General features: G+C 38.5%; 2 protein-coding genes across 2 annotated transcripts in view; one reads left to right on the forward strand and one right to left on the reverse strand.

Annotated features, from left to right (window-relative positions):
* Positions 1–2,700, reverse strand: part of TXNDC12 (thioredoxin domain containing 12) — a 32,901-nt gene extending 30,201 nt beyond the window's left edge. Inside the window, exon 1 of the mRNA XM_044238224.1 lies at positions 2,476–2,700. Coding sequence (XP_044094159.1) covers positions 2,476–2,572 — 97 coding nt within the window. The 5' untranslated portion in view covers positions 2,573–2,700. The remainder of the gene's footprint in view (positions 1–2,475) is intronic.
* Positions 2,701–3,878: 1,178 nt separating this feature from the next.
* BTF3L4 (basic transcription factor 3 like 4) lies at positions 3,879–25,883 on the forward strand. Its single transcript, XM_044238225.1, has 6 exons — positions 3,879–3,951; positions 7,561–7,627; positions 11,556–11,669; positions 23,384–23,585; positions 24,827–24,886; positions 25,430–25,883. Exons 2-6 carry the CDS (start codon positions 7,574–7,576, stop codon positions 25,474–25,476), a joined length of 477 nt encoding a protein of 158 aa, XP_044094160.1. The 5' UTR covers positions 3,879–3,951; positions 7,561–7,573; the 3' UTR covers positions 25,477–25,883.
* The last annotated feature ends 1,854 nt before the right edge of the window (positions 25,884–27,737 follow it).

Raw genomic sequence — 27,737 nt, forward strand, 5'->3', positions numbered from 1 at the left:
GAGGGCGTAATAATACTAACTAAATACTTTCTAAGTTTGTAACACAATATGAAGTGCCTAGCATCTTTTTCACTTAATCCTCGCAACACAGCCCTCCTGCCTCAAGTCCCCACCCCCCCCCACCTCCTACAGTTACCCGGTATTCCCCTGCTCCCAGTACATACACAGTCTATGCCATTGCTTGCTTACTTGTCTGACAATCTTCAGACTATAAGCTGAAAAAAGACAGGGATCTCAATGATCAGGTACCATTCACTTCTTCTTCTGACAACTCTTCCTAAGCATGAATGAAAATGGTCCCGGCTTACTGTGGCAGACTATACTTGCAATAATATCTCTCACTCTATGTGCTTTTTCTTACAAAGTTACCTCAACATTCCTTCCATGGGGGTCGTTCCTCTTGAACATGCCCTTACAGTACAAGCGATGCTATGAGACTTTGTAAGGCCAGATGACAAAAATGCAACGCATTTCCTCTTTGTTCTCTTGGGGCGGGCCCTCTCAGAATACAGCTGTCGTACCGGGAGGAAGCCCACACCTAATCCCTGAAGAAAGACCACAGAAAGAAGTAACCTGCTCAGCTGAGGCCCCAGACACAGAACCAAGGGACATACCTTTCCCACCATGCCTTCATGTTTGAATTTCTGGCCCACAGAATCATGAGCATAACAAAATGATATCCTTATACCACTAAATTTGGGTGTAGTTTATTATGCAGCAATGGCAATTGGAACCACCACACATGACTTAATGTCTAACAAGGAATAAAGATACTAAATAGGTGACTCCAAGATACTGCCTATACCCAACAGTAATAAACAGTAATAAATTAGTTGCTAAGTATCCAAGGTAGTTATTATTATGCCCATTTTGCAGATGAAGAACGGGGCTTTGAAAGGTTAAGCAACTTGTCCTAAGCCTCTCACATGGTCAATAGCAGAATGAAATAAAACTCAAATCTACACGCACATTCCTAACACCACATTCTGTCTTCCTTGGTACTTACAATTTTGTGCTAAATATACAGTAATCTGTTTTAAAATGGGATTGTCAGTATTGAAAACATTCTGGCCCAGTAGAATTCACCAAGCAGTTTCATCACTGAGATGGAAACCTACATATCACCTTCTCAGAGAAGCCTTCTTTGGCTTCTAGCTCATGTAATGCTGGCTCCCTTAACCTCCCCAGACATCCTACTCCATCATGGTTTCATTTTCTTCATGGCACTTATCCCTAGCGGAAATTACCTTGCTTCTTAATTTGTTCTTGTTCATGTGTCCACTCTCTGTATCTCTCACTTGAATATAAACTTTGCGAGAACAGGAACCTTATCCATCCTGTCCACTGCTATATCCCCAGTGCCTAGGGCAGTGCCTGGAATACAGCAGGGGTTCAAAAATTAATTATTTGCTAGAGTGACCATATTCAGGTACACTGAATGTCCACCTACCAATAAATATGCAAATAGGAAGGATATAGAAGAATTTAAAACAGCAGAGCTGCATCAGAATCATTCCATCCAGTAAGGTCCATACAAAAAAAGGAGGGAGAACGGAATCCATGCTACCACTCTTCCACTTAGCAAAAGCACAAACCCTGAGCTTCAAGATGTAGGGAAGGGGATAGAGCAGGGAGTCACACCTCCCATCCCCCATTCCTAACCACCGTTGCCTCCCTCCTCAAAAAAATACAGTTTCTCCGGGCGCCTGGGTGGCTCAGTGGGCTAAAGCTTCTGCCTTCGGCTCAGGTCATGATACCAGGATCCTGGGATCGAGCCCCGCATTGGGCCCTCTGCTCAGCGGGGACCTGCTTCCTCCTCTCTCTCTCTCTCTCTGCCTGCCTCTCTGCCTACTTGTCAAATAAATAAATAAATAAAATCTTAAAAAAAATACAGTTTCTTCAAATACATTGACTGAAGCACACCAAGGACAATTGTTAGTTACCCTCTAACATCAGAACTTCTACCCTTCATCTGGCCTTTCTTTATATACCAGTCACACCTTCCTGGTATGGAAGGCCCAGTCTCCCCAAGACCTGTACAGACGAGACAAGAACCCAACTCTTTAGGGAAGAGGTAAGCGTGGGGATCTCAGAGCCAAGGAAAGATCTCTGTATATGCAGGTGTCCAGAAGCCCTATTTCTTCCGGAAAAGTGACTGAATGTTCCTGAGGGCTTATCAAGTGCTAGGGACGTATGCTGGACTCTTAAACATGCTTTCCCTAATTGAAGGGTCATTCCTTACTCCCAACCCAAGAATTTAGGGAGGCTTCCAGCACAACTCCCTCATCTCAACATTCCCCAGACCCGCTATTCCTACCCTCAAGAAATCCTCAAATCTAGGAGCGGTTAGGGAGGATAGTAAGAATCCTGGCGTGGCCGAAGAGATAGAACGGGAGGAGAATCGTGTTAGCACAGGAGGGTTATACTGGGCTGGGCCCAGTATGAGAAAAGATTAAGATAAGAAGTTGGTCTGACCCTTTCCAAGCCCAATATGTCCATCAGAAGAGGTGACGAGAAGCAGGAAACTGAAGCCCAGCAAACAGGTGGCCCCGAGATGAGACCGGAGCTCCATGGAAGTAGATGCGCGGGGCCACTGGGCTGAGCAGACGGGAGACAACCAGAGTGCTAGCAGAAGGTCCGCGCCGTTCCCCAAGTGCGGCTCAGCCCAACCCCTCGCGTTCCCAGATTCTCCCCCCTCCCCGCGCCTCCGTAACCCTGGAGGAAGTGATGTTAGACGGATGTGGGTGGTGCCTCCGGGGCCCGGTTTGAGATGGAGTAAGTTTAAAGGTGCAGATCACGTCGAAGGGTGTGCGAGTTGCTCTCCAGCGCAAGCTGCTTCCCCTCAATTCTGGGTGTTCTGTCGGAAGACCGGGAGGGAAAAGGTGGAGGAGATAGCGGGGGTGGGGTACGGGAAGAGGGCTCGGGAGAACCAGTGCTGTTTGCGTCGGCCTGCAAGCGAGCCCCTCCCCACCAAGAACCGCTGCACTTAATATTCACAGAGCTAATTATTGATCGGTGAAGTCAGCAGTTCCCAACAGTGGGCGCGTTGCCATTGGTCTCCCCTTTCTTGCTCTGCAAATAAAAAAAAAAAAAGACTAGACAACCGGATTTCATTCTTAAGTACCTGCCCGGGCCACGAGACCTGGCAAACCTGTTCTGCAGTGCCTGGTCTTGAGCCTTAACAAGAATGCCCTTTTCCTGCTGGAGAAGCAGCGCTGGACTTATTTTTCCTTACAGCCGCAGTTCTTCCACTCAGGGATGATGCAACCAACTGATGCAAGCTCCGAGAAAACCAAACTTCGGATTCTTATTGCAAAACTGATCTAGCTCTTCGGGGAACCAGGACAAAAGTCACTGCAGGCATTTAAAGCGTAAAGCTTTTCTGGTTAAATCTGCTTGTCTAGTTGTTTTTAAGCTTTCTGGGTTAATTATTTCTTTCTCAGTTTTGTTTTGTTTTGTTTTGTTTTTTAAACAACAAACAGATCAAAATTTCCCGTCTCCTCGCTCAGAGACTGGCTGAGTCTCCATACTAATGAGTCCACACTAGTTGAGTCCGACAGTGCGGAGTTAATGCTTAGTGAAAGATAACGTGACAAAAGTACACACCCAAACAAAAATACACACCTCTTTTTTATTAGAATCCCTACAAATTTGTAGGCACAGACACAATGGAATTCTCAGGAGACTGCAAGCTCCAGAATGCAGTGCGGCCACCTGCACCTGCCGCATTTCTATTGGGAGGCGCAGAGCAGCCTGGGTTTTGTAGTTCATAAATGCGTTCCCCGGGATAGGCTGCTCCTGTGAGAGAGAGAGAGAGAGAGAGGCGGAGCTGCTTGTATCACGTGGGCCCCGCTCCCGCCGCTGCTGTTGCCGTCGTCTTTCTCTGTCTCGACTGAGGCAGCCATCTTGCTCTTGCCGCGTGCTGTTGTTGGAGGACCCTCCCTGCTTCAGGTGAGACCCCCGGCGGTCCCGCCACTCCACGGCCATAGGCCGCTGCGCACGGTCTCCCCCCGCCCTCTTCTTCCGACACCCGCCAACCACTCGGGCTGCCACTTCCGCCGTGGCGCGCCGAGTGGGGGCGGAGGCGGCTGGCTTGGCTTGTCGGTTACCGGCGGCGCAGCTGGGGGTCGGCACCTGAGGGAAGGTCCCCAGCACCACCGCTCCCTGTGGGGGCCCGCGCTGTTGCCGCCCAGATTCAGTCCCAGGAGGCGGGTGGTCCCCCGCCTCTCTCCCGTTACTCTTTTTTATTCACAACAACAGTGCTGTGACAACAGCTATCTGTTGTAGTCTCCTTTGATCCTCCCACTCTACAGATAGGGAAACTGAGGTTAGCAGCCCCGACGCGCTTGGGACTGAATTCCGTTACAGCTCTCTTCACCTCGTAATGGCAGTATTTGTTTACAGTTCTGTTCCCTCCCTGAGAAATTGCCTTGACCATCTCGATAGCCCCATCACACTGCCTGAAGCATAGTAGGCTGTCAGGAAATTGATTGACCGACGGGCACCCTGTTACACTGCTAGTGAATGGCGGTTTCAACTTCCGTTCCCACGTTCTTTCACTTAACACCATAGCTGTCCCCTCGGGAGTGGTAACAATAGTTACCAGTTTTTGAGTATCTACAGTGAGGCATACCCTGTGCTCAATAACTTAACCTTTAATCCTTAAAACAACCGTATGAGATGTGTGGTGTTAAAACCTTTTCTAATGCAGAAGGAACACAAGTTCAGAAAGTAAAATGCCTTTCCGAAGTCCTAAGTAGTAGAACCTTGATCCTTTTGATTCCAAAGTTTGTGCCTCTCTTAGAGATACCCCACATAATAAAAAGTTAGGACTAAAGGTTGAAGTTATTTTATCCGTGTGTAAACAGGATATGTAAACATGGTGAAAGTGCCTACCATAATGCTTAGAACTTAGGCACTCAATAAATACTGATTATGATCTCATTACACCTTTCTTGAGTCCTTGAGTAAAGGATTAAATGACCCTAGGGTCCCCAAGGAAGAATTCAGTAATTTATGTTCTTAGGAAGTTACTTCTGCCTTTTGGGTGTAGGAAGTGACTTCTCCCTTTTGGACCCTCATTTCCAAATCTATTAAATTAGGAGAGAGATGATCTATTTTATTTGTTTACAATTTATTTCTGCCCTACTGTTGCTTGTGGGTATTTGAGATGGCCTCACATACAAAACAGAAATATTGGGTATAATGAAGTAAAGGTTGATTGAGGAATAGAGAATTAAATCAAGTGATCTTTGAGGTCTAGTTTAGATTCTGAGCTTGGCATCTCATCTCTTATAGACTGAGTCCAATCCTCTTTACTACTACAACTCCACACACCCCAACATGCTAGTGGACAAAGGACAACCTTTCACCCTCCTTGAGTTTACAACTTCCCTAAAATGGTTTTTCTCTGAGATAAGTTTTGGGAACAAGTTTTCTGTTGTACTGATTACATAGAATGGAATCTGTTCTTTCATCTACACATTGATAAAGAGTTAATTTTGGTTTTTCTTTTGTTTCAAACAAGTCAAGGCTCTTCATCTTGACTTCAGTCTCTCCTGTCTTCCATCTCTTCTCTTGGGGATTGGTACTTCAAAATGCAGAAGAGTCTCAGATTTACCGTGTCTAGTTCTAATATTTTCACTTAGCCCCTTTTTTGTAAAAAAATTTTTAGGTTCTTTGTTAGTTCACTGTACTTTTGGGGCCACGTTCCTTTGGGGAAAGTGAATATTTGTCCTTTTCTGTGGATATTGAATATAGACATTGGAATTTGCATCAGCAATTTTTAAGTCTGTGGGTCTGTGGCTGAGTTGAGATTGTCACACACCTAAGCCTTCTGGCTTTGTATTCCTCCTGTAAAGGAGTTTTTAGCTGCTGAGCATTGTGATACAGCGATGGGCAAAGATTGAGGAATCATAAATTCTGAATGTTGTTTGGGAGCTGGACTTTATTTAGCTTGAAGCATGTGTATATACAGGTTACTGCTAAAGTCCAGTGTCAGAATACAGAATAGTGCTTATATAATCTTTGATTCTCTTTCATCTTTGAAAGACATTATCTTTGTCATGTGAATGATAATTATAAAGCAGTTAGAGAATTGGCCGTAAAAGTTTTTATTCCCTCTCTCAAATCTTAGTAATAATCTGTTGGTCCACAGAACGAGTAAAACAAGATTTTTAACCTTGGCTTTTTTTTTTTAATTGTTATTATTAAAGATTTTTATTTATTTATTTGAGAGAGAGAGGGAGAGAGAGCATGAGCAAGGGAGAAGCACACTCCCCACTGAGGAGGGATCCTGAAGCAGGGCTCAATCCAGGGACTTGGGGATCATGACCTGAGCCAAAGGCAGACAATTAACAAGCTGAGTCACCCAGATGCCCCTTAACCTTGGCTTGTATTTGTTTATATAGTGTGGAATGTTACAACCCATTATAAATTTAAGAACTGTTTTCTTTAGTAGGAATATCACTGATCAGATTAGGATTTATGACTTTACAATTTTCTTAGAATTTTCAAAATCAAAATTAGCCTTAAAAAGCTTATATTTAAGAATCTCCTCCCCACTAAACACACAAAGATTTAGAGTTAATGTAGCAGAGATTTTTTTTATCAAATTGTGCAGTGAAGCATTTTACCGTGTATGCAGGAATATCTTGACCAGTGTGACATACTATATCAGTGCAAAATATTGAATGAACTCTGTGGAAGGGGCTGCTAAAGTGCTGAATGTCTGAAAAATCTGGCTTTCTTTTCCTGTTATTAACATACCATCTGACCTTGAATAAAAGATATGACTACCTCATATCTTGACAGCTAGACAGCCTATTGTTGAATTTCTTCTTTGTCCAGGTTTCTTTGGGGGGGGGTCTATTTATGGTTACAAGGTTATATATGGTTCATTTATGATTTGGGAGGAAAAAGTCTGCTTAAAGGTTGTGCTAATAACATTTGGTAACTGCTCTGCTGTAAAAATCTCTGGGGGAAAAAACTGGCTTGTCTAGAGATTTTATAATTGGGTAGGTTTTACTGAATGCCAACAAAATGAATTTTGATGTGGGTTTTTTTTTTTTTTTTAAGATTTTATTCATTATTTCAGAGAGAGAGCATGCACATGAGCAGGGGGGAAGGGTAGAGGGAGAGGAGGAAGCAGGCTTCCCGCTGAGTAGGTAGCCTGACCTGCGGGCCTCCATCCCAGGACCCTGGGATCATGACCTGAGCTGAAGGCAGATGTTTAACTGCTTAACCAACTGAGCCACCCAGGAGCCCCGTGAATTTTGTTTTTAAGGAGGGATCTTCAAATAGGTAACTTTGAGTCCCATTCTGTTTTCTGTTCGTATATTTGTCTCCCTTGTGGTCTTATTTAATTTTGGTTCTCTTAATATCTGGTTTATAAAGCTAGAACGAGTTTTTAATACTTATTAAGAATATAGAGACAGTATTAATATGATCATAATGGTGACGCATATTGCAAGCCTAGTGAGCCAGAAGGTACTGTTGCATAAACAGTTATTTTATTTTGGTAAAACAGTGACTTTAACAAATCTATTTTTCCCCCCCTAGATTTACCAACAGCATGAATCAAGAAAAGTTAGCCAAACTTCAGGCTCAGGTCCGGATAGGGGGCAAGGTGAGTGTGGCATAAGAAAAATTGAGAGGAAAATGTATTATTGCCAGATAGTAGTATTATTTTGGATTTGTGGTCATTGAAAATTTAAAATCTTTTATCAAGATCAAACCACATTCCAATTTGAAAATAACTTGTCTAGATTTAAAAGAGGTAACTAGAAAACTTCTGTCTGGTGGTGCAATGGAAATAGCCACCTTTGTTTGAATCCTCTTAACATCTGGTAGTTATGTGACATGAACAAGTTATCTGACCTTGTTAGGCTTCCATCTTTCCATCTGCAGAACAGAAATAGATGCATCTGAGGATTAAAGTAATACTTATGAAATGCCTAACATGGTGTCTGGCACAGCATGCATACTTAATAAACGATAGCGATTGTTATGTTAGACTCTTTTGCAGGACATCCCAGATGTTGAGGTTACCTCATCTTGACTGGATATACCTACTTGTACAGCTAGGTTTATTAGGTTTAACTGGAAATGCTCAAGCTGATTGTGTGTTTTGTCCATTGCTAGGTTTTCCTCCCAAATTCCTGCCTGTTCTTCTGTGTTGGTCAATATGAGCACAGACATTCTTATTCCATGTACTTTGAAGCCTGAGGAAGAGTTCATCCTGAGAATCTTTGATTCCCTTCAGTTCTAGCCCCCAGCTCAAGGAGAGTACTCTGCCCTTATCTCTGCCCAAAACAATCTTCGTAAAAGGAAAAGTGAGAATAGTACTCAGTTCAGACCTGGGAAGAGGGTAGGTAGGACACTTATGTAGCAACTCTACTTTTCATTTACTATGATGGTAACCATAGCTCCTAGGGAAGGAGATAGTAGGGGAAGGGAAGAAGTGACTTATTTTCTCCTTCCATAGTGATACAGTTATAGGACTCTGGAGTCATATTAACACATTCATGTAACCAAAGTGGTCACACTGTAGCATCAAGTATAAGGTAATGAACCAATGCAAAATCTAGGTATATTCAGGAACCATAGAATGTACCTGGAAGAGCTTGGTTCAGCACTATTACATATTTTAAACCAGGTGGTAAATAAAACTAGTTTACTATGTACCTACTATGTTCCAGACACATAGTAGAGAAACTACTCAAGATTTTCTTCTCTTGACACAGCTTAGCTTGGAAGAGAGACATGCTTACAATTACACTACAGAATAATAAATGTTAAAATGAGGTACAAGGTGCTCTTGCCTAGGAGGGACAAGGAACTCATCACTGAGCTGAGATTTGGAGAACAAGAATTTATCACTAGTTAGATAGGTGAGGGTAAGTGGGTAGAGGGAAAAGGGGATCGTCATTCTCATGCTTTCTAAGGCACTTAAGATGCTGTGGTAGCTTGGCGCTTAATGGAATGGCTTGCTTTAGTTTGGTATAGTTAGAGTTTAGACTATATAATGGATAAAGAATGATGAAACAACCAGGGAATTGGGGGTTGTATCATAGTCTTATATGTCATACTATGGCGTATGGGATTTTTTTTTTAAGATTTTATTTATTTATTTGACAGACAGAGATTACAAGTGGGCAGAGAGGCAGGCAGAGAGAAAGACAGGGAAGCAGGCTCCCCGCTGAGCAGAGAGCCCGATGTGGGGCTCAATCCCAGGACCCTGGGATCATGACCTGAGCTGAAGGCAGAGGCTTTAACCCACTGAGCCACCCAGGCACACCCGGGATTTTTTTTTTTTTTTTTAAAGATTTATTTATTTGAGAGAGCATGAGAGGGGGGAGGATCAGAGGGAAAAGTAGGCTCCCCACTGAGCAGGGAGCCTGATGCGGGACATAGTCCCAGGACTCCAGGATCATGACCTGAGCTGAAGGCAGTTGCCCAACCGAGCCACCCTGGCATCCATGGAGTATAGGATTTTATAGGCAGGGGGCAACTACTGAAAGATTTTAAGAACAATCATTTTAGAACGATAGGTGCTGGCAACATGGAGAAAGGAATGAAATGAAAGTTTGGCATAGAGGAGAACAGTTGAGAGACTGTTGCTTTATATGGAACACAAATTTGGGAGTTGGAATGACATAATTTATATGAAGAGAAATAAAGATTAGGTAGATGGTGGTACCCCCAGCTATAAAACTTAGGAAATATAGGAGGAATAGTTTCATGGACTCAAGCTTTTAGACATGTCAAATTTGAGGTACCTGAGAATCATTTCATTTGAGGCATACAGCAAGCAGTTGAGCTTCCCCTGAGTTAGGAACATTTCTCAAATAAATGACCATCTGTGAAAATAGTCACCTCTAGTCCATCCTTCAACAACTGGATTTTGTCACAACCTTTGCTGCTACTCACAGAACATTCTTCCACTCCCTCCAGCATTGCTGAGGCTGAAGCCCCTGCCTACTCTCTATAAAGCTGATTCCCTGAGTACTTCAGGAGGTACCCAGAGATGGAAAACTCCCTTCCTTTCCTCCTTCCAGGACTCAGAAAGATTTAGCCCTCAACGCTTAGGCTTCTTTTGGTAACATTTTATTTCTGCTTTAGGTTATATTTTCTTTTAAATTGGTCCCGGAATTTATTTTAAATAGTTTTTCTTTTCTTTCTTTCATTTTTTTAAAGATTTTATTTATTTATTTGACAGAGATCACAAGCAGGCAGAGAGGCGGGCAGGGCGGGGTGAGGGTAGGTATGCACCCTGCTGAGCAGAGAGCCCCACGTGGGGCTTGATCCCAGGACCCTGAGATCATGACCTGAGCCAAAGGCAGAGGCTTAACCCACTGAGCCACCCAGATGCCCCTTAAATAGTTTTTCAGTGGAAATATATATCTAAAGTTTCAAAGTATCCATTTAAAAACGAGCTCTTTCTATCTCAGTGAATAGTATAATTGTCAAACTATTTGCTCAGGCCAATATCCTGAGCATCATTCTAGATTTCTTTTTTCCTCATATCCCACGTCCAATCCATGAGCATGTTGGTTCTTCAGAGAGTCTAAGCTCTCACCATCTCCACTGCCAGAACTCTTATCTCTCATCAAGACTGCAGTAGCTTCCTGATTGATCTCATTATAGTTCATTATTTACAGCAACTTTAGTCATCTGTAAAAATCATAAATGAGATAAATCATTCCCATGCTTAAAACCTTCGTATTACAATTAGAATAAAATCCAACTCCTACCCATGGCATTCTAGGCTACGTGATTTGGCCCTTTCCTATCTTTCTGATTGCATTTTCCTCCTCCTTCCCCTTTGTACAGTCTGCCAAAACCATGACTGACCTGTTTTCTCTCTGTAGAAACAATAGGTTCACTCTTGTTTCATTCTGCTTGGATCTCAGCTCATAATGTCACCTCTTCAGAGGGTCCTCCCTGAACAATAAAGTACTGCTCTGCGCCCACCCAATAAATACTCTTAGTACTGTGCTGGGGTTTTTTGCCTTAATACCCATATCCCATTTGAAAAGATCTAATTCATTCATGTATTTATTGACTTTTCCATCCCACTGTAATGTATGCTCCTTGAAGTAAGAACTTGATTGTTTTCATTCCTAGATTCTAGGAATGTAGAACACTCAGTTGTAGGCATTTGATTCTTAATTATGTCAGAATCTTCAAAGTTTCAGAATATCTTTAGATTTAACTTTATTGTCAGGGGGTGGCAGGTACTATAAAAAAGCATTCCTTGTAATATTTGGAAGTTGTCATAAAACACAATTGTATTGTTTTATTATTGAAAACTTTTGAAACATGATATGTGGAAATGATAAATGGATATTAGAAAAAATAAGAACTGACTAGAACTGACCGTCAAAAATCTGGTTAGGCTAACACAACTCTGAGCAGTCTTCTTGGTCATTAGTATTAAGTCAGCAATTTCTTATGTGGGTTTTAATTAGAGTATTGGGAATAGGAAGACATGTGACTGACTACACTTGCCAAGATGCAAAGCATCCTAATACTTCTGTTTGGTTATTTTTCAGGGTACAGCTCGCAGAAAGAAGAAGGTGGTACATAGAACAGCTACAGCTGATGACAAAAAACTCCAGAGTTCTCTAAAAAAACTGGCTGTGAATAATATAGCTGGTATTGAAGAGGTATGGTCATTTTGTAAATGGTTAAATTATGTGAACAAATAGCACATTGATAGATAATTATCTACACTTTTCAGATGAAAAATATCAGCTTAGAAGAATCAGATATTGTCAGCCAGGTGTCCGAAGGACTAGGTGTTGAATTTGCTTATTGTATAAAAATGGATGATCAAAAAAAATGATTTTAGTTGACAGATAAGGAATTCATATTTTTCTGTCTCAAAGAATTTGGCATATGTGACAAAATTATGGAACTGCTTTTAAATTTTCTTGTAAAATAAGTTATTTTTTCCTAATAATATAGAAATAAACTCCAAGATTTCTTCAAATAAGGTGGATTTTTTTTCCCTTTTTACTCAACAGTATCTTTTTATTACCTCAATCAAGAAGCTCTAGCAATAGCTTTACATGGATTGGATTTGTTATTATACCTTTTCTGGAAATTATTGGTTAACCTTTTTAAATCATCTCATTATATTTTGGTGATACTACTTTTCTTAAATATGAAGCCAAAGGATGTTATTTCAAAAGATGCGCAAGAAAAATGATAACATCAGCTCTTTATGACCTGTTACCATCTAAATTCACTCCTACCTGATAATTCCATTTCTGATAGTAACCAATGTTTAAATTTTCACTGCCATAAATTAAATTGAATGTTTAAGTTAAATTATATTTAATATCATTACTATGTATGGTACCACCTCACAATTTTTAACAGATCATTCGTGCCCATGTGCTATAAAACAGATCAGAGATAATGTGGAGGCAAGGATCACTAATAAATAGCAGAGTACCAGAGAAGAGGCAGTGAAATGGCCACATGTTCCTCCTACTGTGCATATATGAATAAATATTAACACATCATTTAAGTCTGTTTTGTACTTTCAAAATTAGTATACTGATAAAATGGTAGAAAATGTAAGACACGTGTATCTTTCTTCCTTTTTGCTTAATGTACCTGTGCATTTCTACTCTGATAAAGATTAGAACTTCGTTTGCAAGTCTTGAAATTAAGCATTTTATATGCATTTTTTTCTTCTGAGCTATTGTAAGTTTTTATATATTTTTATTGACCTCAAAATAATTCTCAGAGAGATCATTCTCTTTATCTGGGGTATATATGAGGAAAAAACCGTCTAAACCTCTCTTTAAAAAAATCCAAATAAATCTTGGTTAAAAAAAAAGAGTAAATTGCAATAATAGACAATAACTCTGATAACCTAAACAACTTTTTTTTTTAAAGATTTTATTTGTTTATTTGACAGAGATCACAAGTAGACAGAGCAACAGGCAGAGAGAGAGGGGGAAGCAGGCTCCCCGCTGAGCAGAGAGCCCAATGTGGGGCTTGATTCCAGGACCCTGAGATCATGACCTGAGCCGAAGGCAGAAGCTTTAACCCACTGAGCCACCCAGGCGCCCCTTAAACATAAACAACTTATAAATGTTCTGGCCATCTTACAACCTTGCATGCATTTCTACTCTCTGACTCCCCCTACCCCCTCCCTGCCCTGCCACCTCAGCACTATTGACATTTTGAACCAGCTAGTTTTTATTGTGGGAACTGTCATGTGTATTGTAGGATGTTTAAGCAGCTTCCCTGGCCTCTACACACTAGATACCAGTAGCCCCACTATATGTACACACACACACATATACACACACACATATACACACACACACACACACACCCTCCCTGCAGAGTTATGACAACCAAAAATGTCCTCAGATTTTTTCACATGCCCCCTAGGGGACAAAGTCACCCTTGGTTGAAAAATACCTCTTTAGAGAGAGGAAAAGTTTCTATTTATACCTCTTTGAAGTATAGATTTAACTATGTAATATCTCCAAGGGCATGTTTTTCTAAATGTTTGTTTTTGTTCAGAAAACAAACTGGGACACTTTATGGTTATGATTAATAAAACTCTTTGTGGTCAGATAGCATTAACTTTATAAATGATTTTTATAATAAGAAAACCAATTAGTTAACAGTCTTTGATCTTTTCAGAATACAACCAAATTTGTTACAGTGCATTGCTGAAGTGATGGTATTTTTGTAGTTGCTAATAAAGTATTGATAGTCAATATTCTTGGTGGACATCTACTGTGTGCCAAGCAATTTGCCAAGGACTTGCTAGATAGTAGTTCATAAGTTATTATTCAGAATCTCTGTTCTTTGGAGCTTACAGTCTAATAGGGAAATTAATTAGATAACAAGATAAACATATTATCCCATTTCAGATTCACTATATCTCTTTGAGTCAGTTGTTACTGGCTACGGAGAAGAAAGCAGAGACAGAATTAGGTACCTGCCCAAGATCACTTAGCTAGTAAGTGTTAGAGTCTAAGTGTTAAAACCGAGTTCATTCTTTTTGTCAGTTTTATCCTGCTTTTGGTCTTTTCAGTTGCACTTTCTTACATCCTCTCTTGGCCTTTTCCTCTCCTCCTGCTCCCCTCTTTATCCCTCAAACCCCCACCATCACCAGAGAAAGAAAGTATCTGCCTTATACCCTGTATTATTGAACACATACCATGCAGAATTAGTTACACCATTACATATAAAAGAAATCCCTATCAGTATTTCCAAAGACATGGATGTTTCTCTTTTTTCAGGTCTTTTTTTTTTTTTTTTTTTTTTTAAGAATTTTTTTTTTCGATCCCAGAACACTGGGATCATGACCTGAGCAGAGGCCTTAACCCACTGAGCCACCTAGGCGCCCCTTTTTTCAGGTCTTAATGCAGGCATTATTTCTCCCAGAAGCCTTCCTGGTAACACACTTAACACATTTGCGTAAAGAAGGGTCAGATGCTTTTCCTGTGTGCCTTTATAATGTCCTGTATTTATTTTATTATAGCATTTATTAAACTGTGGTGTGAATTCCTTTTGTAGCTACTACTGATGGCATTTCTAGCTTTTTGAGGAGTCATAGCACAGAAAATTAATGCTACTGGGGCGCCTGGGTGGCCCAGTCGGTTAAATGTTAAACTTCAGGCCCTGGATCATGAAGAGTCCTGGGATCATGCTCAGCGAGGAGTCTGTTTGCCGCTCCCCCTGCTCCTTCTGTCTCAGTCACTGTCTCTCTGTCTCCCTCTCTCTCCCCTTCCCTCCCAAATAAATCTTTAAAAAAAGAAAAGAAAATTAGTGCTACATAATAAGCACATACACACACTCATTGCACCCCAACCCTGTATGTGTGTATGATGTCTTCCAGCCCTCACAGACTAAAGAGAAAATATGCATAAAGATCATCAACAATGTAAGGTAACAGCTATAAAATTTCTGAATATTTGAAGCTAAGATGGGAGGAGTTTTACTTTTTTCCTTCTTTCCCTCTTTCTAAAATTGGTTTTTTGAGAGCTAAGATACTTGTACTTTATATAACACTTGGCAGATTTTGTGTAGGAATATCTAGTATACTATATATAACCTAGCTTGCCTCAAACATTATGTTTGTGTTACTAAGTTTAACGTAGAGTTTTTTTCAAAAAATTTTTAAAGAAAATGATGACACATTTGGTTTAAAAACAGCTCTTGGAATGAGAAAAGAAACTACTGCATTAAATGTAAACATGAAAAGGGGCACCTGGGTGGCTCAGTGGGTTAAGCCTCTGCCTTGGGCTCAGGTCATGATCTCAGGGTTCTGGGATTGAGCCCTGCATCGGGCTCTCTGCACAGCAGGGAGCCTGTTTCCTCCTCTCTCTCTGCCTGCCTCTCTACCTACTTGTGATCTCTATCTGTCAAATAAATAAATAATTTTTTTTAAAAAATATAAACATGAAAAGTTGTACAGAAGTTTTCAGAAACACTAAGATGTGAAAAAAATATATCAGCATAGAAGAAACACATTAATTACAATTTTGTCATCTTTTATTTGGAATGTCTGAAACTTGTTTCAGAGTGCCAAATTCTGGGGCACCTGGCTGGCTTAGTAGAGCAGGGAACTCTTGATATTGGGGACATGAGTTTGAGCCCCACGTTGGATATAGAGTTTACTTTAAAAAAAAAAAAAAAAGTCCTGACCTTTGAGGAAAGTACTCTTTCTGTTTTTCAGCACTTTTAGAAAAGCAGATAAAAACTTCCAAAAAGAGAAGACACCATTGCCATTCTTGTAAAACAAAAAATAATATTACTGTGTTTTCTGTACTTAGACCTTCAAAACATCAAACAAGTAGAAAGTATTCAGTTTGGTGGGTGGGGAACAGGGAAATCAGTGATAGATTCCAAAAATTCATGGAATATACTTCTGCCAAGTAAAGTTCTAATCTTACTTTCTAAGTTGTTGGTATTGGTGATTTTTTTCCCTCTCCCAAAGTTTAATTTATGTACTCTTTAGAAACTTTAAAAAACTGAAGGACTATTTGGATTAAGACACGTTTCTCTGGTCTTTGATGTATTCATTAGTTTGTTGATTTCGTATAATAAATTATAAGTCATAGATAGATTTCTTTTACATGTTACCAAAGACAGAGAAATGCAAAGCTGGCAAAAAGTAAGGGTACTGGAGTGTCAGAGACTGTTTCATACAAAAGCCTAGGTTTTACGAAGGAATTCCTAGGCAGACCCCAGAAGATTTATAATCCAAAATTCCAAAATCCAAATTTATAATCTAAATTTCTAAAAATGTTTTATATGCTATAACATTTGAAGGTATTTGGATGTGCTTCTTTTTTGGTAATCTAGAATCTAGTTGAATATAGCGACCATGCTGTTACCTGTCTTTACCTGATAACATAAATCTGTCAACAGTGGGATCTGTTCTATTTCTCAGAAGTTACTGATTTTATCAAATTTATTTGGTAAGCAGTGTCATCAAAAATTGGAATCTTTGATCTAGATGGCCTAGTTGCTTCATAGAGTTTTATATTCAGAGGGCATCTTCTGTTGTAAGTAACTAGGATATGATTCTGCCTCTGGAACTTTTCCTTTATTTCCAGGTCTGATTAATTAATCAACCCCTTTCTACTTCCATTGCCCTTAGCTTAAGTTGCTCTGCTGTAATACATTTACTAATGACAACCTCATATTGTGGGGTATAATGGTTACTTATTAACCAATTAGTCTTTTTTTTTTTTTTTTTTTTTTTTTTCAGATTATAAGAACTTGATAGCAGGGACCTTGTTGATTCATTATAGTCTGTAGCATGCTCTCATGATGAGTTTATTTGGGGCCTATTAAGTTTAAGGGATACTGATTATTTGAGATGGAATTGTTCTCAAGAAGTTAGACATTGGGGTGCCTGGCTGGCTTATTCAGTGGCACATACAACTCGATGTTAGGATTGTGAGTTCAAGCCCCATGTTGGGCATAGAGATTACTTATTAAAAAGAAAAAAAGTTAGCCATAGGACACTGGAGCTCAGGAAAACACTTAGGGCTGAGAATGTAAATTTTATAATTGTCCTCATAAGTTTTACTGTTTATATTTTCCTTTTCCTGGTTCTTACTTTTCCTGAACCACTTATACCAGAAGGAGAACCTTGGTTGACCCTTAACTACAATTCTTTCTTCCTCCAACCAGAGCCTCAGGTGGCAATGTGTAGACAGCTCTGAGTACAGGAGAGTAAAAGGGAAATACCATGTCCCACTTACCTTATCCTATCATAGCAGCCTCACTTTTTCTTTTAAGATCCTGATTTTGGGGGGTTTTTTTTACTATTTTTTTATTGTAGTAAATATATGCAGCATAAAATTTGTCATTTTAACCATTTTTGAGTACAGTTCAGTAGTACTATATTTACAGTGTTGTGCAACCACAACTATTATCTATTTCCAAAAATTTTTTTTTTAATTTTTTTAAAGATTTTATTTATTTACTTGACAGAGAACACAAGCAGGGAGAGCAGCAGGCAGAGGGAGAGGGACAAGCAGGCTCCCCACTGAACAGAAAGTCCCAACACTTGGGCTTAATCCCAGGACCCTGGGATCATGACTTAAGCTGAAGGCGGACACTTAACTGACTGAGACACCCCGGTGCCCCTATTTCCAAAATTTTTTATCATCCCAAACCAAAACTCTATATCCATTAAGCAATAACTTTTCATTCCCCCTTCCCCAACTTGATAGCCCGTAACCTATTCTTTGTCTCCGTGGATATGCCTGTTGTAAATATTTTGTGTAATACAATATTTGTTTTGTGTCTAGCATACTTCATTTAGCATAATGTTTTCAAGGTTCATCCATGTTTTAGCATGTATCAGAATTTCACTCCTTTTATAGCTGAATAATATTCCATTGTATGGATAATACCACATTTATCCATTCATCTGTTGATGAACATTTTCTGTTTTTTAAAATAGCATCCCCCTTCCAATATAAAAATATTTTGTTGTCAGGGTGCCTGGGTGGCTCAGTTGGTTGAGTCTCTGACTCTTGGTTACAGCTCAGGTCATGATTGCAGAGTGATGGAATCAAGCCCAATGTCGGGCTCCATGCTCGGTGCAGAGTCTGCTTGAGATTCTTGCCTTCTCCTCTCTGGTCCTTCCCCTGCTCACATATTTGTGGTCTCTCTCTCTCTCTTTCTCTCAAATAAATAAACAAATAAATAAAATCTTTAAAAATATATATTGTCATTATAGGAAGTTATGGGTATACAGAAGATAAAAAGCTACGAACATTTGATCATAATCCCCACTACCCAGAAACAACTACTATTAGCTTTTTCTTTCCTTCCTATCTTTGGATGCATGTACTTTTAACATGTTTGAGACTGTAGTTAGATGCACAATTCAGAATTTTTCCCCCCAAATAGCATTATATTATGAAAATTGTTTCATATCATTAAAAAACTCTTCTTGGGGCACCTGGGTGGTACAGTGAGTTAAACATCCAACTCTTGGTTTGGGCTCAGGCCATGATATCAGTGTCATGAGATCAAGCCCCATGATGGGCTTCAGACTCAGCATGAAGTCTGTTTTGGATTCTCTCTCCCTCTTCCTCTGCCCCTCCTGCTTATGGTCTCTCGCTCTCTGTCTCTAAAATAACTACATAAATCTTAAAAACAAAACAAAACAGGGGCACCTGGGTGGCTCAGTGGGTTAAAGCCTCTGCTTTCGGCTCAGGTCATGATCTCAGAGTCCTGGGATCCAGCTTCACATCGGGTTCTCTGCTCAGCAGGGAATCTGCTTCCTCCTCTCTCTCTGCCTACTTGTGATCTCTGTCAAATAAATAAATAAAATCTTTAAACAAACAAACAAACAACTTCTTCTTAATCAACAGTGTAGATGTCTGCATATGTTCCAATGGATATACCATAATTTAACATTTCTTAATTTATAATACATTATACATAATACATTATTATACATTATTATAATACATTATAATTTATAATACATTATGATGCTTTGATAATAAAAGAATCACATGTTTGGTTTCAATATACATAATATGTATCTTTATCTCTAATTTCCTTCAGAAAGATTCTTGGATATACAGTTAGTGGCTGAACGAGCATGAACATTTTAGAATTTTTCATGTTGCCAAATTGCTTTTCAAATAGTTGTGTCATTTTATACTATCTATAGCATAGCTGTGAAGAATCCATCTCATCAGACTCTTGCCTCCAAAGCATAAGAGAAAATGATCCCAGCATATTGTACAGTTTAATTACAGCTGTTAGCTTTATTTCATATCAACAATAATAGATTATGTTCATACTAGCCTTTAGAAATAAGCAGGTGCTAAGCTTAAAAGGACTGATTGTGAAAGATACTTATGGAAGTATGCACCAAGGCCATAATTTTCAAACTTTTACCTCCCTTAGCCTCACAAAACCCCAGACGCTATGTCCTTTTTTCTTAAAATGTCTATTATTTCACCCCATTAAGATACAGGAGTAAGGCAATAAAAGGTGAATTTCCTGATAAACATTTAAATGCCATTACAGGGGCAGTTAGCTAGTTCAGTTGGTAGAGCATACAACTCTTGATCCTCGGGGTTGTGAGTTCAAGCCCCATGTTGGGTGTGGAGATTATTTAAAAATGCAGTCTTTTAAAAATAAGTAGATAAATAAATGCCACTACATAAAGGAAGGAGTAGCAGTAAAACTTGATTTTTAAGACAATGTCAATTCTCAGAACCGCAGCTAGCCAGCCTAGTGGGGACTTAGATACCCAAAAAATCACATGGAAGAATTTCAACTTCCTCTGTGAACTGAGAGGGCAGTTATCAGCAAGAGCTGTAGAGTCAGTGATAAATTTGTGAGCCTCCTAGAGCCATAAAAACGTATTGTTGTGTAGGATTAAAGCACACATCAGATTTACCAGATAGAAGGTTGCTGTGATAATATATGTGACCTCCTCAGAGGTCAGCCTTTGCTGGTTTTGATAACAGCATAATGGGGCCACCCAGCAGTTGCCAAGAATGACTTAAATGCTCCTGAATGCTGTAGGGCATTCAGGCTGATTCTGAAAAGTCTGAACAATAAGAAAAGTCAAGGCTAAGATATAGCTCAGGAGGTTCTCAGCATCTTCATTAAGAGAACTACTGGAGCTATTTCTAAATTTGAGATGACCCTTTAGCATTTGGAGAGTTGAAGTCTGACAGCATCCAAGATTTTAAAATAAATTGAATTTGAGGTGTCCCATTCATTTGGCACATTTGAGTGACTGTTACGTACTGGACACTTGGGGGCATACTATGTCTAGTAAGGCATGGTCTCTGATCAGAAAGTGTTCACCTTCTAATAAAGTCAAAGACTTGCAAACACAATTACACTACAAGATAATTCCATATATTTGCAATACCCATGAGGTGCAGGAAGTGCACAAAGAATCCTAAATTTTTACAGAGAAAGAAGCATCTGATCCAAGTCTTGTATAAATGGGAATTTGCAACGTGGAAAAGAAAAGGGTTCTTCTAAACAGTGAAAACAGCATATGTAATTGTACTAGGCATGTGAGATAATATTTTCGATAACTACAAAACATGTCAGCATTACTCAAGCAAAAAATAAGAGCAAGGGCATCTATCTGGTGGTGTGCACTAGGGTCTCAAAAATGCTACTTCCTCCATTGCTCAAGTAGCATCCTTTACCTTCAGCTACCTGTTAAAGTGGAAAAAACATTTTGATATAAAAGGGTTATTTGATTGGGAAAAGACCTGAGCTGGTACAGTGGCTAGGTTAATAGTCTGTTTCCTTGTGTGCTCTTTATTTTTATACGTATGTAGATTTTACCACTTATGTGGAACACACAGCAGTAAAATCACTAGAAAAAGTGAAGTCTTCATATGAAATGCGTACAGTTTGCTTTGGGAATTTAACAAGTTCCTTATCCCTTCCTTTGGTGGGGGAAGTGTCTAACTGATCTTGCTCAACCCAACAATTCATCCTTTGATAGTCTAATAGCTTGCATCTAGGAGCCTTATATAACCATGTTATTTGCTCAGTAGAGAGGAAGGAATGGTAGAAAGAAAATATTCTAGCCTTTAACTTCTAAAATTTAATTCTCATTTCTAAAATTAACTAAACTCTCCACTCCTTTTTGGACCTTTTTATTCACAGAGCTACAACTTTTGTGCAACCCTATTTAAAATAACCATATTTAAATTTATTTCTATTTCACAGCCTTAGATGGAATTCATCCTGCTTTTCACACTAAACTCAATTTAAACTACAAAGACCTTTATCAGGTTGTAAAATAGGACCTAACTTTTAGCCTTTGGTAAAGAATCTTAAACACAGGAAAATTCATGATTTGGCCAGGGCTAGGGCTTCTTGCTTGTTTTGTAGCCAATAAGATATATATTATGTATATATCTGTGTTGCATTTTTTTGCATTCTCCATTTAGCCTGTATTTTGAGATAAATAATTCTCTGGCAAGCTTTCACAAGGTCACAGAATTGAATTTTTGTAGGGAAATAAACATTTTTAAGAATGAGGAAGGAAACTAAACAGAAATTCGGGGACCCACACTCAAGTTCTAGGTTTGCATGTAACTATTTGTCCTTGGATATGTTGCTTAAACAAGAGCTTTTGTCTTTAGTATTTATTTCTCTAAAAGGGATTTGAACTAGAAAACCTCTTTCAACAAATACATGGCCTGACTTTTGGACCAATATTGATTTCAAATCTCTTGTGATTTTAACATTTATAAATAATAAATATCTCAGATTCTAATATTTCAGACTCTTTTCATTCCTAGATGTATTATAGAGATTTGGTCTTAATTTAGAATATAGAGTCCTACCATATCTTTATTCTTTTCCCATTCTAGGATAGATGCAGAACATTCCATTCCATATCCACTATGCCACCTCCTTCTCAAGTCCTTCCTCTTCCAAATTTTCAGCCACTTTACTGTTAAACTTTTCTACCTAAACTATAATTATCTTCAGAACTATATAATTTCTCTTTCTGTAAAGTCAGTATAAATTGTTTTTAACTCACAATGGTATTTGTTCAGAACAGCTGGATTGAATGCTTACTGGGTGTAATATGTATAATAGAACCTTAATTAAAATATGGATAGAGGGAACGGTATAGAATTCAGATAGTGATTTTTGTCAGAGAAACCTAGGAAATTACTTGTAGATCTTAGTTGCAATTTTTTTCCAGAGGATTTGCCTTCTTTCTCTGTGTTCCAGGTATGCCTGAAATTTAGAAGCCCTTTATTCCCCTTCCTTTCTGGTGCTATCAGTGGTGATGATCTCCCACTTCCACTGACCATGGAGAACACCGCATCTCTGCTTGATTTTGACAAGGGCAGTTTTTGGATGGATCATGAAATGCTTCTAAAGTAGCCAAGAGTTAACTCTCCTAACCTTTTTCTAAAATAAGCATGTTACCATCAAGGTAACTTACACAGTGGAATTAACTACTAGTGGAATCACATTATTCAAACATTTAACTTATGCAAATTCAGCTTTACTAAAACATAATAAGAAAGTGCATGAGTGAGAGAGAAAAATAATTTTTAAATAGCACATGTTTAACCTTCCTTTTCAGGCAGTGGATAAAATTGAATCTGAAACAGTCAATTCATGTGGTGAAAGCTACCAAAACAATGTGAGGATGATTTTAAAGGTTTCCCAGTGATTGATGAAGCATGTTCAGGTGGCCAGGCAAGTGGGTTGGAGAGCCTCTTTGACATTTACAAGGCTTATTGAAGGTTGTTGAGAAGCTATACATAAGAGTTAGAGGAACTGACAAAATCTTTTATAAAGAATGATATGAGAACAAACTGAAATTTTTGTAGATTTACTAAGTGTTGAGAGGAATGAAACATCTGGTTAAATTTCTGAGTGTTCTTTATGGATTTTCAGTGGTTATTTTTTACCATACACTATTACCCTTTACAATGTGTCACCTAAGAGAAAGATGCTGTCCCACCCACCAGATGTACCAATTTAGTTTAGTGGTGTAAATCGGGTAAGACAGTGGGTAATTTTATTAAGAAGCCAGTTCTTAGCTGATAATTCCATTATTTTTAAAATATGGCATGAACTTCTTTCTCATAGTAGCAAAAGTCTTTGAATTTAAAATCTAGATTCTGTAATAAAATGTTTCTTGACCATCCTAGTAATTTGTGCTGTCTACCCCATTTTATTTTGTTGCTGCTAGGGTCTTTTTCCACCCATTATCTACTGCTTAGACAATTACTACCTTGGGATTGTTTTTAAAAACAAAAACACCATAATTGGCTAAGTTGTTATTTAAACAGATAATGTTTTAGTTGTACCAGATATGTGAGTATATTTTTCTTCTATGATCATACAGGTGAACATGATTAAAGATGATGGGACAGTTATTCATTTCAACAATCCCAAAGTCCAAGCTTCCCTTTCTGCTAACACCTTTGCAATTACTGGTCATGCAGAAGCCAAACCAATCACAGAAATGCTTCCTGGAATATTAAGTCAGCTTGGTGCTGACAGCTTAACAAGTCTTAGGAAGTTAGCTGAACAGTTCCCACGGCAAGGTAGGTATTTCCGTTCAGTATCCTTCCTTCGCTGTAATCTAAAGAACCTAATGAGTTAAAAGGTCCATTTTATACTGGAAGGATTTATTTGTATGTAAATTTTACATACAGAATGTTACTCATATGCTTCATAAATCTTTGAATTTATTTCTTTAATAATGGTGCAGTGTAGCTTATAGAATATATGGATACATTTTGGTAATAGAGTTGTAATTACCTAAAAGGTCTGTAGACCACATTTTACAGACAGCATTTGATATTCACTTTTTTTTTTTTTTTTTAAGATTTTATTTATTATTTGACAGAGACACAGCAAGATAGGGAACACAAGCAGGTGGAGTGGAAGAGGGAGAAGCAGGCTTCCTGCTGAGCAGAGAGCTCAATGAGGCCTGGATCCCAGGACTCTGGGATCACGACCTTAGCTGAAGGCAGATGCCCAGGGTCTGACCCACCCAGGCGCCCCTGATATTCACTTCTTTTTTTTTTTTTTTTTTTTTAAGATTTTATTTATTTATTTGACAGAGAGAAATCACAAGTAGATGGAGAGGCAGGCAGAGAGAGAGAGAGAGAGAAGCAGGCTCCCTGCTGAGCAGAGATGTGGGACTCGATCCCAGGACCCTGAGATCATGACCTGAGCTGAAGGCAGCGGCTTAACCCATTGAGCCACCCAGGCTCCCCATGATATTCACTTCTGACTAATTACAAGAAGAAGATACTGTTAGGAGAGAACTGTATTTTTGTTTAATATTGTTGATTGAACTACAGGCATGGCAACTATAAGTTCTGAATTTCCACAATAGCCCTGGTTTCAAATGTCTTGTCACCCCTCAAAATCCAAGAGCCTTTTTTATCAGTGCCAATACTATATGGCTGAATACTTCCTTATATCAGAAGAGATGGAAAGTCTTGAATATTGATTTTTTTAAATTTAAGCATATGAAATTTATAAAATAAATTAACTGTAGTATCTTTTTATTCCAGCCATCAGAATTATTTCACTTTCCAAATAAATTTTACCCTCACTGCCCACTGAAACTGCCAGCTGTATTTAGTATATACCTAATAAAGTTAAAGTGTTACTGATTTTAGTGTTAAGTAAAAAATATGGTATTAGGTCAGACAATCTTTTTAGCTTTTTCTGAACAACTATTATAAGATTTAGACAGGAGAAAAGAATAAACAATATAAGTGTTCTATTAAAGGCCTTTGTTCTTAAGAACTAATTCTAAAATGTTTTGTAGTGTTGGATAGCAAAGCACCAAAACCAGAAGACATTGATGAAGAGGATGATGATGTTCCAGGTAAGAGACATTTCTTTAGCACTAAGATTTTTAGCAGCCTGCTTATCTCATTTAATTCATTTTATAATGACTTACAGTTTTTTTTGATGGTGAACTCGTGAATTTAAATTGATTCACAATAGTATGGATACAATCTAAAGAAAAAGAATAAAAGTCTTCCCATTTAGAACTTAGAATCAGAAATTGTCACAAAAGCTCTGTTGCCTGCATTTGTTAAATTAGAATCACAGTGATTTTAAATTTGCATAGTTACCGTTACATGATTTCCATGGGAATTGTGATTGACATACGAAAATGCTGTTCATCTGAGTTTGCTCAGACAAAAAAGGACTAACATTTCCTTAGGATTAGTATTTTAAAAGCAGATAAATGAAGCATTATTAGTGAAATACCACCAGTTAATTTCTTCTTCTTGTCCTCTATGTTTTCAGGCTAATTTTAATAGCCACAATTTGGTTTTTATTAGGTTTAGAAGTTAGGAATTTCATTTACCTCTTTCTCTTCTTTTGTATCTTTAACTCATTTACTTTTTTTTTCCTCCAGATCTCGTAGAAAATTTTGATGAGGCATCAAAGAATGAAGCTAACTAAAATTTTTTCTGGAGTTTGGAAACTGGCATGGACTAGATTTAACAAATCAGCTATGTGGTTCCAAAGTTTTACAGACATGGAGAACATCAACTGTTACTAGTTCAGTAATATAAATATTTTGTATATTGATAATGCTGTTTGTTCAGCATTTTTCGGTCATTTGATTTTGCATTTTGCACTTCCTCCCAGGATCTATTCTTTTGGTCAAAATACGAAGTATTGGTGCAGTTTGAGGGTGTTTTGGTGTTTGATTCTGTTTTCTGTTTTGTTTTTTTGTTGGGGTATTTTTGGTGTGTATGTGATGTATGCGTGTGGGTATGTGTGTATACAGTGGAGAGCAAATTGGAAAACAGTTCTATTTATCCTCCTTCTTCCCCCAGTAGAAAATAAAACAAATCTTTACATTTGTTACTTTTTATTTTTTTCTAATAATGCACAGAATTAGAAAAGTGAGTACCTTGGATTTCAGATCTGAGGAGATTTTACCCTTGGAAGTTTGGTTTTAATTTGCTTTGTTACCATATTTTTTATACATTTTTCTGGGTTTCAAATGTCTTCAGATATTTTGTCACCAGCTCCATGTTGGTATAGTGGATAGCATATCTTTGGTACATGGCCTTAGATTCACTTACCTAGTCAGACCCAGAAGATTTTCTTCTGGCTTTCTTCCTAAATCCTTTTCGCTCTCCTTTTGGTCTCCCAGTGGCCTGGTCAGCCTTTGATAATGCTCTTCCTCATCTTCTACCTAGCCTGAGAAGGATGTTCTCCATATAGAGTTAAGTGAGTGCCTAATCCCTCTTTTGGTAAGACATTTTTCTCTCATCCTGAGGAACAACAACTCCATCTTCAACTTTTTATTTCCTCCCTGATTTTATAGTTTGGTAGATTTCAAACTGGAATAGCTAGCATGTGCTTGCTAAATAATTTTATGCCAGCCTTATCCTCTATACTAGCTGTTCTTAATAGCTGGTGCAAAAATGCCTGTTACATTCAGCAAGGTTAAAATTAGGAATGTCCTTTTGAATCAGAAAAAGATGGGTCATAGACTCATTCCCCAGCACAAATGGTCATTCTATGAAATGGTACCGGCCCCAGGAGGATTTCGTCAACCACTCTCCTAACTCTTGGTCTTGAACCTACCTCTGGATTGGATCTCACTGTTGTAGCTGCTCACAGCATCCTCCTGCATGCTTAGAGTAATGCTTTTAGGGAACACTGGTAAAATACAGTATTTATTTTTTTCACCTCCTTTCAGAGGACTTGGAGGTAAGTTGCATTTATTAATTCAAGTTTCCCTCTTGCTGTCTGATGATAAAAGCTTGCATTTTGCTATATCAGCATTTGTTATAGCCAGTATTTAAGGATAAGATTTAGAAAATCTATCATTTCCTGGCCCACCAGCAAACTAACTATGGCTTAACCTTGCAGCATATCTACTTTTGTTTCAAGCTAGATATCTTTATTTGATATCTAAAGTGCAAGACCAACAAACATATCAAGAGATCGATAGACAAGAAGGCAAAGCTCTTGTATTTTTTTCATCCAGACACTTCAGTTTATTTTATAAATTTGTTCATTTTTCCTGTTCTGTTTTATATAATATATGGACCTAACTACAAAATAAAGTAACAGTAATAAAATAACAAAAGAGGATAATATTTCCTCTTGTGCTTCTCTTATTATTGTCTACAGAATTTCCTTCTTTTGTATTTCCTCTCTACTCCCCAACCCCAGAGGAATTTCAGCCCAGTTATTATTTGAAATAATGTTTCATCCATTGTTAGATTAATAGCTCTAAATGGTCTACATAGTCCCGAATTCTTTTCCTCTGACTGTCCCCAATGTGCGCATTGTGGGACAGAGAGAGTTACGGAGACTTCCAAGTGATTAAGAACATGTAAGAGATAGTATAGCAACTGAAAAAAAGCACTCATCTGGAAATAGGAAACTCGGGTCCTGGTCCAGGCTTGGCGTTAACTATGTGACCTGGCCAGGTCACCTAACTGCTCTGAAGTTCATCATCAGACAAGTGAGATGTTTCTAAATCTTAACATTTTTTTCTGCTCCTGTAATTCAGTGAATCTCATTTCTGAAAATTCTCAAGGAACTGATTTTATATATTTTCAGAAATGTGTGTTTTTATCAAGACCCATAAAGTTTTTTTGTATGTGTATACATACACATACAAAATGTATGTGTTTCCTCTTTTTCCTTTTTGATCATATTTTAACTACTCACCCAGACTACTCTTATGGCTGGTC

This window comes from Neovison vison, chromosome 2 (assembly GCF_020171115.1).
Source record: "Neovison vison isolate M4711 chromosome 2, ASM_NN_V1, whole genome shotgun sequence".
Taxonomy (NCBI): Eukaryota; Metazoa; Chordata; class Mammalia; order Carnivora; family Mustelidae; genus Neogale; species Neogale vison.